General features: G+C 37.5%; 1 protein-coding gene across 1 annotated transcript in view; it reads left to right on the top strand.

Moving 5' to 3' along the window:
• FBXL2 (F-box and leucine rich repeat protein 2) overlaps positions 1–13349 on the top strand; it is a 77237-nt gene that overhangs the window by 52870 nt on the left and 11018 nt on the right. The window contains exons 6-12 of the mRNA XM_009272431.2: positions 464–538; positions 4056–4150; positions 7304–7372; positions 7459–7554; positions 7864–7990; positions 8186–8260; positions 11554–11684. Of these exons, the coding sequence (XP_009270706.1) occupies positions 464–538; positions 4056–4150; positions 7304–7372; positions 7459–7554; positions 7864–7990; positions 8186–8260; positions 11554–11684 (668 nt within the window). The remainder of the gene's footprint in view (positions 1–463; positions 539–4055; positions 4151–7303; positions 7373–7458; positions 7555–7863; positions 7991–8185; positions 8261–11553; positions 11685–13349) is intronic.

A 13349-nucleotide genomic window follows, 5' to 3' on the forward strand; every position in this document is an offset into this window, starting at 1 on the left:
ACCGAGCATGACATCACATGGTATGGAATATCCCTTTGGTCAGTTTGGGTCAGCTGTCCTGGCTGTGCCCCCTCCCAGCTTCTCGTGCACCTCCAGCCTTCTCGGTTGGTAGAGCACGGAAAGCTGAACAGTCCTTACCTGGTGTAAGCACTGCTTAGCAACAACTAAAACATCGGTGTGTTATCAACATTATTCTCATCCTAAATCCAAAACACAGCACTGTACCAGCTACTAGGAAGAAAATTAACTCTATCCCAGCCGAGACCAGGACACACAAATTCTATGTTTTTAACTAGTTGATATTGTATGACTACTAATAACTACAATTATATTTCTTTTTTAAAAATGCTACCTGAAATTGTATATTTTGTTATATTTGAGTTTGTTATATTTGAATTGCTGAGCGGCAAATGAAGGAAGCAGGCATTGGAGGTAATAAATCAACTGTATTTGTTTTCTGTAGGCATGGAATGTTTTAGCTCTGGATGGAAGCAATTGGCAAAGAATAGACCTCTTTAACTTTCAAACGGATATAGAGGTTAGTGTCTTTGGGTTTTTTTCATTCCTATGGTGATGTTTAAGAGCATAGCCCATTTTGAGTATCCCATAGACTGTGCTTGCGTTACATGTTTTAAAGGCTAAAGTTCGAGATAATAATACTGTGAAGGAGCGAATAGATAAAGAACTCTATTTGACTTCTTTTTTACACTGGATGAGTATTTCAATTTTGGTTGCCAGCTATGTATCAGATAATTTGCATGTATCATATGCATGCTGGGCTCTAGAAATTCAAAGCTGCTCATTTCCAGAAAGTAAAGGTATAAATGGTGCCTCTGGGTGGAGTGAGATCCTCCAAATCACTTTCACGATCTAGAGGATAATTTTGTTGGTGGTCCTGAGTCTCTTTGTGAGGGTGCCATCTAGTGCTGAAAGCTCTCTGGACACTTGGCTATAGGACTTGGAGATTGAAACAATAAAATGCTGAACAACTTTTCTTACTGCTGACTTGCCTAGATATGTTTGGTGTGTATCTGATTACCATTTTATGAACATTTGTTTCATAAGGTTTGAACCTTGCCTGAAATGTAGGTACATGTGGATTAAAGTCCTTTTCAGCATATAATGAAAGGATTAGGGCAGTCTTGTCTTCCATAAGAAAAACATGTCTGCATTAATGCTATCATAGATGTGCGTAATAAAATAAAATATGACATCTGAAAATGAAGACAAAAATCCATGGGGAAATACAGTTCCTTAATTGAATCTGAACTGGTTTATTATTTGTTGTTTGATGATACAAATTAAATTTAGAATACAATAATGAATTTGCTTTTGGATTTTATGTTTTAGCTTCTTAGTTGCATGAATAAAATCCAGATGGGTTTCATTTGGTATATTTTGCTAACCGTGGTTCAAACTGTTCCTAAAGCTTTACAGTAATATATAGGGTAAATTTTTTTCACCACTTTTTTAGAATTTTATTGCCAACTCCTCTGCTATACTGATGTTAAATATGAGGATCTTAGAGAGGTAGGAGAAAGATTTTGGCATCTGCCTCTATCTAAATGTGTCTAAGAAGACTTGGAGCTTTAATGTAATCTTTTCAGTTGCTTTAAAAAAGCTTGTGTTTCTCATTTGCTAAGAAATAATAAAGAAAACCCTCCAGGTCTGTGGTCCTTATGTTGGTTAGCCTTTTCTGTATCTGAAACCTTTCTGCTATTTAGAAACACAGTATTGCATTTTTATGTTTTTGTTATGTTTGTCTTACATTGTACCTGGTGGTGTTGCCCTTTGAGAGACACTATGTTTGTAGCATGGGATTCAGGAGAAGGAATGAAATTAAGTTATGATCCTCTTTTGCTATAAGAAGCTATTGTGGTTTGGAGCAATTCAGTTGCTGCAGTATATTATATTTAAGTACATTTGTAATATAAACCCCTTAAATTATTCATAAGAGTATGTTAAACCAGCAACCTATTACATAAGTAGTTTTGAATGAGATACACCTTCACATTCGGTGTCTAAGAACTCTGTTTTTTCTTCAGCTGTTTTAGTAAAATATCTTTTTTGCCTATATATTTAGGACAGGTAAAAGCTGCTAATTGTATTTGGCAACTTTTTGCTCAGTTGGATGTTGTCCTGTTTGGTGGTGTTTCACATAGTCTCAGATCAAGTACTGCTTGATGCTATCAAATAATGAAAAATTAGGTTTTGTTGTGAAATTTTCCGTATTTAAGACCTCATGTGGTAGAGAATAAAGTGAGGGGGGAAGAAAAACTGTAAAGAAAAAATGTTTCTTTTCTATCACAAAGATGTGTGAAGATCTTCTTGAAGTTAAATGTGCCTTAGGATTTCTTGGTATGTGGAACCAAATGTAAGCTGGGGTAATTTGAAGAACTAGTTTTTTGAGTGACATTGAATTATTCAAACAGCTAAACACATTTGAATGCACTGAAGTTGTCTTTTTGAGTATGCCATTTGTTGGGGTTTTTTACATGGTTAAAGAAATAAATGGGTTTGGGAAAACTTATCTCATTATTTGTTTCTATTTTCTTTGAATAATGCACTAGGCTTTGGCTTTTTTCTGCAGTGTAGATTGAACTTGCATTATACGTTATTCATTGAAGACTTTATTCTTACAGTAAAGGTATTTGGCCTCTACTGAGAAATAATTCTGACTAATCGGAAAGCTTTAAAAAATACATCATTTTGTTTGTACAATGATTTTCACTTGTTTGTTTTGGTGTAAATTCTTCTGAGAGATAAGATGAACAGTGTTACTTATGGACTAAGAAACAAGCTCTGATACGAAAATATTTTCACAAAGTGCTAGCCAGGACTTTGGTATTAGAGGTGAACAACAAAATGTAAGAAACATTTTACTGTTTCAGTAAAATTGTTACCATCTCGTATAGGGAGGGGGGGAAAAAAAATCCACTGACCTGTAATTTTATAAGTATTCCCTCTTTAAAAAGAGAGAGAGAGAGAGAGAGAAGAAAATGTGCTGTTGGGTATTAGTCCTGTTTGTTAAATGATCAATGTTGATTTCTTTTACCTTACCTCCCTAAAATTAGACACAGTGTGATGTTTAGTCAGTTTTTGCAGTGGCCACCTGCTTTTTGCTATCTTACCTTGTTTTTCCTAAAAAAAAAAAAAAAAAGAAGGGGGAGGGAAGGTATATTTTTATTGTAGTTTAAATAACTTTTCCATAATGCTACTTTCAGATTGAACATTAGAAGTATTGTGCTATTCCGCTTACTCCTAATGTATAGCAAACTGCGCTTTCAGGATGTAAATTTTGCTACAAAGCATTTTGTAGCAAATGTGGGGTCAAGTAGGAAGTTTTGTTTGTAAACTGTGCTTCAGCTTTTGCCAAATAATGAGGCATAAAGTCTGTAAGCTTCACAGTGTGAGAAGGTCTTTGGCATTCCCAAGTGTTAGGCACAGACACCCAAATATATATGACATTGAAGACTGGCAGGTGGGCTCGGGCAAATCTTCTGGAGGCAACTGAAGTGGCTGCTCCCACCAAGGCGTTCAGCACCTTTCAGTTGCGAAGGTAACCATCCCTACAGCAGGGACTGTAAAACGGGACATAGCAGAGGCTGTAGTTCAGAGTGACGTACTAGCTTAGGCATGTCTTTGTGGACAATTTAAACTTACATGCTGTAGTAGTAACGGTGATCCTTAAGGAACGGGCATGCCTCCCATTCCGCCTTTGGGGCAGTTCTTCAGGTTCCCTACACATCTGACAAAACTTAAAGATCATTTTAGCAGTCTTAATGGGTAGGTTTTGCTGAGACGAAAAATTGAGCCATGTGTGATAGACTGGAAAAAAGGAAGGGGAAGCTAAACATTGAATTGAATAGCACTTCAATGTGAGTGGAGATTCTCAACAGGTAACTGTTTTTTCTTAAAGTAACAAAAGAAATTCAAAGAGGTGTAGTTCTGGTGGGGTATAGCTGGGGCTGGTCTTCACTCCTGGCATTTTTAATTTGGTTAGAATGTTATGTCAGAATAAAACTCAACAAAATCTTCCTTTTATTTGGTTTAAGGGTCGTGTTGTGGAAAATATATCGAAAAGGTGTGGTGGGTTCCTGAGACAACTTAGTCTGAGAGGATGTCTTGGTGTTGGAGACTCCTCTTTAAAGTAAGTAAAGTCCTAGATTGAGACATCACTTATTTCCTAACGTCCGGACCAAAAGCAATTATTGTTACATTTGTTTGGATTTCTAAGTACTGACTAATGATCAAAATGGGATACTTAAATAAGTGCTAAGTACCTTAATAATGACTAAATGAGACGGCAGTTTGAGATCAAAGTATAGCTACTGTTATCTTCTGGAAATGAACTAAGAAATAAGAACTGTGCTTTTCAGAAATGTGTCTTTTTCTTTCATTAGTATTATGTTGATATCTCTCAATTTTCAAGCAGTTAAAATGTTTTCAGACCTGTACTCTGGCATCCTACAATATTAATTTCATCAAGATTAGTAGTCAGTCAGTTTATAGTTTATCTTCTAGCCTGGACAAGAGGTGACCCTAGCAATGGGAGGAAGAATAAAGACTGATATGATTGAGTGCCTACAAAATCAGGAAAGGCCTGAGATTCTCTTCTTGCTCTAATGCAAGAACAGGCAGGCAACAGGAACATCTCGTGAGTCTCTGAATAGAGACAGTGGCCCTTCTTTACACAGTATATAAATTGAACTGTGCAATTTGTTCCCAGAAGATCGTTTGAATCCATATAAGCTTTTTCTATATGCAAACTGTTTAGCCAGATTCCTCTGTGGATATTTCTCTGAGTATTTAAACCCAAAAATCCTACCTGCAGCTGCAGGGTCCCTAAGCTACAAGTACTTCAGGGCTCAAAGAATATTTGGAGGAAGCCTCGGGGTATGGCTTTTTGCAGTTATGCTTTCCTCTGCTGTCACAGGAGACTGGGCTGGATGGCATTCAGTCTGACGTAGTATGGCCATTCTTAGGTGGAAAATATAAGCACAAAGATTTTTGTTAAGCAGTGGGCATTAAGTTAGTGTCTTGTGACCTTTAGCTCTTTCTAAAATTTTGTAAGTCTAATTCACTGATTTTTGTCTCTAGAGTAAATTCATCCAGCAACTAGTTAAGCAATACATTGCTTTAGTAACCCAAATAGGCATCCCAGCTTCAGACCCGAAGATTTCCCCAAAGCTTTCCTTGCCTCTAGGACATCTCCCTACTGCTCCCTGGTGTGTCGCCACCTTCAGGCAGTCTTTTCCTTAGGGGGAAATGCGTATTATTACCATATCCCAGATTACTGGCAACTGCTGTCAAAAAAGAGGTAGCCCCAACCAGAGTTAACTTTCTGCAGTGCTCCTCCAAGTTCCCAGAGCATTCACGCTGACAGTCCCTGTGTCCTCAGTAGGGAAGGAGGCGATAGCAGAAGTGGAGGAGAGGGAGAAGGCAGGCTCAGAGAGAGGTAGCAACTAGCTTTGGGAGGAGGTAGCGGGGAAGGCGATGGGAAGGGTATAGGAAGAAAGAGTCAGGACAGTAGGTAACAGTTTTCCCTCCAGTAACTCCATTTTCACATTTGGTTTAGGCTCCCAACTGTGCTTTTCAGGACACTAAGGCTAGGGGACTGTAGTGAGGGTTGTGAATAGGACCAAAAAATCGTAAGTGGGTTCAGGTATTAGTGGCACGTGAGAAGAGGGGGAGGGCTGGAGATGGGATATTTTTAAATAATTATATATTTAGTAAATAGGTACTTAGAATAAGTATACAGCAGTTCAGTGTGTAGCACGTGTACATTGTAAGGATGATGTCATGCTAGCAGGTAATAGGACAGGCTTAACTGAGAGGGGCTACCAGCGTGTTACCAGTATTCACACGTGCATCCGTAACAACTAACTGGTGCAGATGGTGGTGACTAAGACACTTCAGGAAAGAAGATGGTTCACCTCTGAAATATAAGCAGGTTATATTGAAATTACCAAATGAATGATAAATGCATGAGCTTTAAGATTTTCAAAACATTAGCATGAGAAAGGTGGCATTAATTTTCAGATACTTGTTCTGAAAGTGACTTTTCCTATCAGGCTTTTTGTGTTGAGTTGTTTTCAGATCCATTAGTTTTGTGGATGATACTAATTTCTCTATTTATCCTTCTTCTACCTCAACTTTTGTTTAAAAATAGCCAATTATCGAAGTAGGTATTGGCTATGTAAGTACTGAATGTGGCAGCTCTGTCAGGACATGCCCCATGCTTGAATCTCAGAGGCAAAGTTTGCTGTTCCTGCAAGTTATTACAGAGTGTAACGTCTTTCCAAGTGATTTGAAGAGTGTCTCGATTGTAAATCTCCCTCCAGTACATGAATTTTGGAATAGCTGTTTTGAGAATTCAAGTGGAAACTCTCACCGGTATAACTGCTTGCTGGGTTTTTTTCCATTGTTTTCAATCCACACTGGAGAGCCAGGAAGTTGTTACCAGCTGAGTGTGTAGTCGGATCTGTTAACCACGGCAAGCCTCCAGACAAAACTGGTTTTGTGTGTTTCCTCCACCCTTGCCAATAAAATCCATGCAGTTGGAGGAAACATGGGCATAAAAACAGTGTTCTGAAATGCAACACAGCTGTAAATATTACTCTGCAGAGATGAAAAGAAAGTTTATGTATTTCTTCTGGGTAATTAGTATAATGATACATACAGGCTTTTAGCAGTATAATAGCTCCAGTCATCCTTAGAGTTCATACGCAGTAGTGCACACAGATGCGTTTTAATTTTTAAACTCATAAATAACTAATTTGCAACCCACAGGGCTTTCCATTAGTAGTCCGATAGGCTTAGGTCCCACTTCTGTATTGTGCAAGGTACGTTCCTTTTCATTTGATGTGGGAGCGAGCTCCCTAATAAGACCTACAAAGGCTTCAGTAATGAGATGTGCAAAAACTCTCCCCAGCAGCTTAATATTTAACTGATGTGATATTTAAACCTCTCTGTTCATGCCCTTGACGTTTTTAGTTAGGGCATTTGAAGCAAGTCAGTTCTGGCTTACATATGACAGAAATAAACACCTTGCTCAAGTAGTGTTTGAGAGAGGAAAAACACTTGGTTTCAGGAGTTACCCAAGACAGAAACTTGCAATAGCAAAAGGAAAAAGCAACCACTGAGACAGATGTATTTGAGATGTACTTTGTAATTACTCTGTGGCTTGAAGATTAAGCTTTTTGACTGAGGTGGAAGGAGGTAGGGGACAGAGCGCACTCTAGTGACTGTATTACAACTTGTGACATTATATTAATTCTCCAGCTTTTTGTTGCTGTTTTAGGACCTTTGCACAGAACTGTAGAAATATCGAACACTTAAATCTAAATGGGTGCACAAAAATCACTGACAGGTAAGTCAAAGGGTTTTTTTGTTTGATGGGAAAATTCGGAAAAAGAAGTAGCTGAAGGTATTTTTAGTGTGTCTGCTGTTTTGCAGCACGTGTTACAGTCTTAGCAGATTCTGTTCCAAGCTGAAACATCTGGATCTGACATCTTGCGTAGCCATCACAAACAGCTCTCTGAAAGGCTTAAGGTAAGAAGATTCAGTGTTTTGTGCTAAAGAAAAGTGTTTAAAGAGCTGTTCAACATTTAATAAAGTTAAAAAAATCAGTGCTGAACCTTAATACTGTGTATCAGCACTGACTGTATCCTGTATCTAGCACTTCTTGGGTGTAGACTATGACGTTTGTGTGTGGTCTTTTCTTGTGACTTTTCTGTGAAGGCCTGGCACAGTCCACTGGCTATTATTAATTTCTAACAGTGTGTTTAATTTGCGTTTCCCATTGTTATGACTATTTGAAGGCTGGATTTAACTTTTTTTTTTTTTTTTTAATTCTCCCAGTGAGGGTTGCAGAAATCTGGAACATTTGAATCTTTCCTGGTGTGATCAGGTTACGAAGGATGGTATTGAAGCACTGGTGAAAGGGTGTAGTGGACTAAAAGCTCTATTTCTTAGAGGTTGCACACAGGTACATAACTGCTTGGGTGATCCTTTAGGAATAAAATTTTATTTTGGGTTTTTGAAATCTCCATGAATTAAAAAATACCTTTTTTGTTATTGTCTTTTGTTCAATATTACAAGATGTGTACATTCTTTGGGCTGCTTTGCTGTGCTTTTAATTTCTTGTTTCTTTTCCTATGTCTGATTTAATTGCTAAATACAGTTAGAAGATGAAGCATTGAAACACATTCAAAATCACTGTCATGAACTTGTAATCCTGAATTTGCAATCCTGTACAGTAAGTATTTGAAGCTTCAAAAGTTACATTCTCTAAGAATCATAAACCATTTTTGAATGCTAGTGAATTGGTCTGCTACATGCTTAAATAATTCAAATAATACATCTCTGCAGTTTACAGAATCTTGGGTGGAATAGAGGTCTTAAGTGAGCTGGCTGTTTCTACAGCTGAGTGTGGATTTGGAGCGTTGGGTTATTTTTTTTTTCCCCTCATTGCATCTTTTAACTGTAGCAAGCTCTAGAGTAAAAATTAACTGCATTCATTCAAATCTCATGAACTGTGTATGCGCTAACCATGCAGTTTTACAGATGTAGTTCTTGTTCTCCCATCCGTTAAGGTCAAACATTTTGCTCTATTCATAACTTTAAGGTTTCTAATTGAGCAGAAACAATATTCTGGCCTACATAATTGAGAGTAAAATGTAATGGCATCATAACTGAAGATGAATCAGAACCATCTAGGTAGCAGGAGAAGGGCACGCTTTTTCAACAGTAATGGAAGAACACATTCATTTGTAATGAAATGACTGGGAATCATTCATGTACTTTTAATTCTACGTAGAGAGTACACAAAAATTAGACTTGCTGTTCTTTTATATTTGCTTTTTTGTTGTTTCTGATGTGACTTTTTAGGAATGGGAAAGATCTCCTTTTAGATTTTTAAATCTATTTAAGTCATTCTTTGTCTGTAAATAAGACTTAGAAAATATTGACATAAATAAGAATTTCAGTGTTTCAGTCATGCAAATTTAAATAATGAAGTTAGATTATTTTTTTTGCTTTTGGAAAGTTTTCTACAGTTTTATTGCTAGAAGGTATCATAAAATCTGCTTGGGCTAAAACTTTCAAATCTGTTTTACGTATTATTCCTGAATGAATGTGGTATGGGATCATTTTTTATTAAGATTGGATGAAAATTTTTGAACCTAATAGATTTCTTTAAAGTGTTGAACATTTTGGAGTGTTGGGGATTATTAAAAGTTACATTAAAAAATTGCAGAAATTAAGAACAATATGAAGACAAAGCTTGAGCTTCCATGAGCCAGATGTTTAGCGAAAGAGAGTTTTCAGATTTTTCAATCTGAATTTAGGTGCCCACTGAAGTTGGGCACCTAAAGATAACGGGAATGAAAGGAAGTTCCTTCTTTTGGTCAGAACCACACTTTAATAAATAATGTCAGTACATAATTTCCTCCCCTTTCGCTCTTCCTTTTGCTGTCCTCCTCCTCCAAAGTTGTTCTTCTGTTGTGTTTTACCTGAGACTAATGAGATATATCAAGGCCAGCCTTTTCTGATTGTTTTTGTGGAAGGCTCTCAAGAGGTCTGCTGATAATCAGTTATGATCTCTCTCGCTTAAAGGGGCATTGGCATAGAAGTGTACCAGTTTTCCCTTGGCCAGTATGTTTATTGTCACGTAGATATGAAGTACCAACAAAAAAATCCTCATGAGTGAAAGTATTTTTCCCTTTGAATTTTTTGAGTTGATAGTCTGTGTGTCCTACCTAGTTATGTGTGCTTTAAAGCTTTATTTCACTGGAGATGTGTCCTGCTTGCTATGGCTTAGAAGTGTGCTTCCAGAAGCAGCCAGGCTTTTTATGACCTTTATGGGCTAGCACTGATTTTTACACAGCAGGTCTCTTTGTGCTTTTTATGATCCACACTTTAATTCTGGTGGCTCTGTTTTATGGGCCTTGTAAAATGCCAGGCCAGCTCCAGCAGCTATGGAATGAACTGATACTAGCTCTGGAAACTGCACATCTGAAGGGTACCATCTTTAGAGTGTAGAAACCGGGGACTTGCAGGCATTTTCTGAGCACTTTTGTTTCCTGAGAGGGATGTAGGCATTGAAATCACAAGCGGTTTCAGAATGGAAAATTTTCATATGTAACTTGAAGGTTTTCTCCATCTCCAGCAGCAGCATAAAATTTACGTATTCCTTACCTCCAAAATAGTTCCTTTTCCCAATAATAGTGTCATGAGTATCTCTCAAAGGGAGCAAAACAGTTCCAGAAAACATCATCTTATCTGTAAATGATGCATATCCTTCTGGATCCACAAAAAAAGACGACGTCTGGAATAATTTTTATTTTACAAGACGATTTGCAAATTTAAACTACTGATATTAAAAAGTGCTGGGTTGGGGGAGGGGGCATAAGGTGATCTCCCTTTGTGTTGAGCTACTGCTATTTTTCATCCTGTTTCCATCTATGAAAGGTAATGTTTGTGGTAATAGACTCAGAAATATGCTATAGTAGTATTAGCATACCTAGATGAGTGGCTTATAAAAGGAAAGTGTATTTTGAATTGAAAATACAGTAGAGGTCGTTGTTATCATTGGAAGAGTAATGTTAGGCCAGCAAATAAAAAAAACCTGTTTCGCCATGAAGGATTAGTCATTCAGCAGAAAAATTAAATTCTTGGAGTTAGGAGTGGGAGGAGGAGAGAATATTTTTTCCAGAATAGAAGACCTGTAAACAAAATATTTGCACACACCCAATAACCTAGTTCCTGTTGCTATTTTGGTGCAGCTGCATTGGGCCTGTTTCTTATAGTTCCTGTTTCAGAGAGAAAACTTTTTGATTCGTATTCCAAATTTAGAGTTACTTTTTTCAGAATATCTAGTACAAAACAATTTTGAGAAATGGAGAACCCTCTTTTGAGTTAAAACTTTCAGCTCTAGAGACAACTGCATAGGGTAGGGCAAACCTGGCTTTTACATTTGTCTTCTGTAAAGAACGGATTATATGTAACTGTTAACCTGTAACTCTTGCTTTGAAAATTATCTGGAGGTGAAGGAGTTTTACCCTTGGGTTCTACTGCTCCAGTGCAAAATAGGTACTTAGCGCTCCTGCTGTTGAGCTTTAAGCTCTCTTTTGCACTGTTCCTGAACTTAAACAGTCACTGGAATGAAAGACCTGAACTCTAGAAACATACAAGCAGCAAGCTATTTCACACAAAGACAACTATAATTAAAAAAAAAAAAGTGAAAATTATAAAGCAAAAGCAAAGTGAAAGAGGAAGACGACAACAAACAACTCTCCCTCTGTGCTTCTGACTGCCTTTGAGCAGTACTCGAGATCTGTGGAAAAATGCATAGATAAGCAGGAATTGTGTGTGTTTATTATCTTCAGTGTTATCAATGAACATGGTTTCACGATGGTATTTTTTGGTTGAAGATCCACAGGTTACCATGGTTATATACAATGTGACCCTAAGTTTAGTAATATGACTTGATTTTTGTTCTTAGCTGATTACTTGATAACGAAGTAACTTCAACTTTCTTCTGTGTTGCAGCAAATTTCAGATGAAGGCATTGTAAAAATCTGTAGAGGATGTCATCGACTTCAGTCGCTCTGTGTTTCAGGCTGTAGCAACCTTACAGATGCTTCTCTCACAGCACTTGGTCTAAACTGTCCAAGGCTGAAGTAAGTATGTCATGAGCGTGTCATGAGTATGTCATGTTGTTACTGGCCTGATCTAAGAAATTCACTTCTGAAGATAATCAGCTTATATCCACAGGTTTGATTTAGCTTTGTGTTGTTTGTGTTACCTTTGCAATCGAAACAGTAAGTTAGAAGTACCAGCTGAATATAAACTTGAGGGCTGGTCCTCTGTAGTTAGCATATGAATGTGGTCCACTGTATGTTGAAAAAAACAAGAATTAATATATAACAAATAAAACATGTTGAACCTAGCAGTTCAATTCTGTGCTTCTAGCTAAATATTTTAGGTACTAACTACAAGCCAGAAGAAAAGAAGATATAAAGCCTGTTATTTTTTTAGAAGGTAAAAATATCTGTAGTTGTGTTGTGTCTTGTGATGTTTGTACTCTGATGTGGTTCTATGCAGTCGTTTGTCTCGCAAAAAAATAGCTAAATCATACCTGATTATTATGTTTACAGATTTTATTATAAATGTATTTTTAATGTGCTCTGCAGTACATCCTGGCATTCTTAAACTCTGACATGGAGTGTGCTAATGTCTCTGCAAGCACCGAGGACTGATATTTATGGGATACGTTTTGAGTAATAGGGGCTCATCAGTTAAAAATAATATAAACTTTTACATTGATGTAATTTGTGCTAACATATGTTATGTCGGTATTCTCAGAAGCGGGGACAGCTTCAGCTTTCATAATGAAGCTCAGTCATGCAGCAGCTCTCTGGTTGTAGGGACATAATACTTCTTGTGAGGTCTTATTTTAATGTAAATGGAAAAAAAAAAGATTTTTGGATGACACGAAATTGCCATTTATGACAGGATGTGCAGGAGCCGCAACTTGTTATACTTCAATCACGGATAAATGGAGGAAAGTAGATCGTAAAAATTAGGGGGAGCTACATTCAAATGCCAGTGTGCAGTATGCTGACACGCAGTGTTTCTTTAGCTGGTTGAGTGACAAAGAGCTTTTGTTACTGTAGAAGACCTGTCCTTAAGACAATTCCAGAGTGACAGTCCCCTTCATGTAACGGTTCATACTTAGAAGAGCTTACGTGTGCCCATGTTTGGGGCTGAAGAGTCTTCTGACACACTTAATTGTGTTCCTTAGAAAGCTGTGCTGTTATTACTGGTCTTTTTCCACCATTTCTCTCATTCTCTCAATTCACAGCTCAGATTTGAAATAAAAGGAGGTCTAAAGTGCTATTAGTTGTGCACTTCTTTCCAAGGGTAGTACAGCTGTAGCAGGAATTGTTTTGACTTTGGTAGGTAAACTGTTAGCCCCTGTCTGTGCCACGAGGGGGAAGGCGTCTGCCGTTCTTCTCCTTTAATGAGGAGCCAGTATAAGGACAAAAATGACCCTTTGCAGTGATCACTGTAGAGAATTGCGTGGTGGAAAGACAGATGATGCAGCTGGTTACAGTTAAACTTTTGGGATCATGTATGGAAAGTACTTGATAAAAGTTATGTTGGAAATCAAAGGGAAATGTAATTCCACGCTTGTTCATACCTTCTGAATATTTTGGTGTTGAGTATGAAAGAAAACTCTCCTGCCTCTGTTGGATGTGCTGGCCCTGTTAGGAAGCTTTTGAGCATTTTCTGTGCTGTGCTACTCTCACTTCACTTCAGGGTCTTGGATGTCCTACTCTGCT

Source organism: Aptenodytes forsteri, unplaced genomic scaffold (assembly GCF_000699145.1).
Source record: "Aptenodytes forsteri isolate BGI_AS27 unplaced genomic scaffold, ASM69914v1 Scaffold398, whole genome shotgun sequence".
In the NCBI taxonomy this organism is placed as follows: Eukaryota; Metazoa; Chordata; class Aves; order Sphenisciformes; family Spheniscidae; genus Aptenodytes; species Aptenodytes forsteri.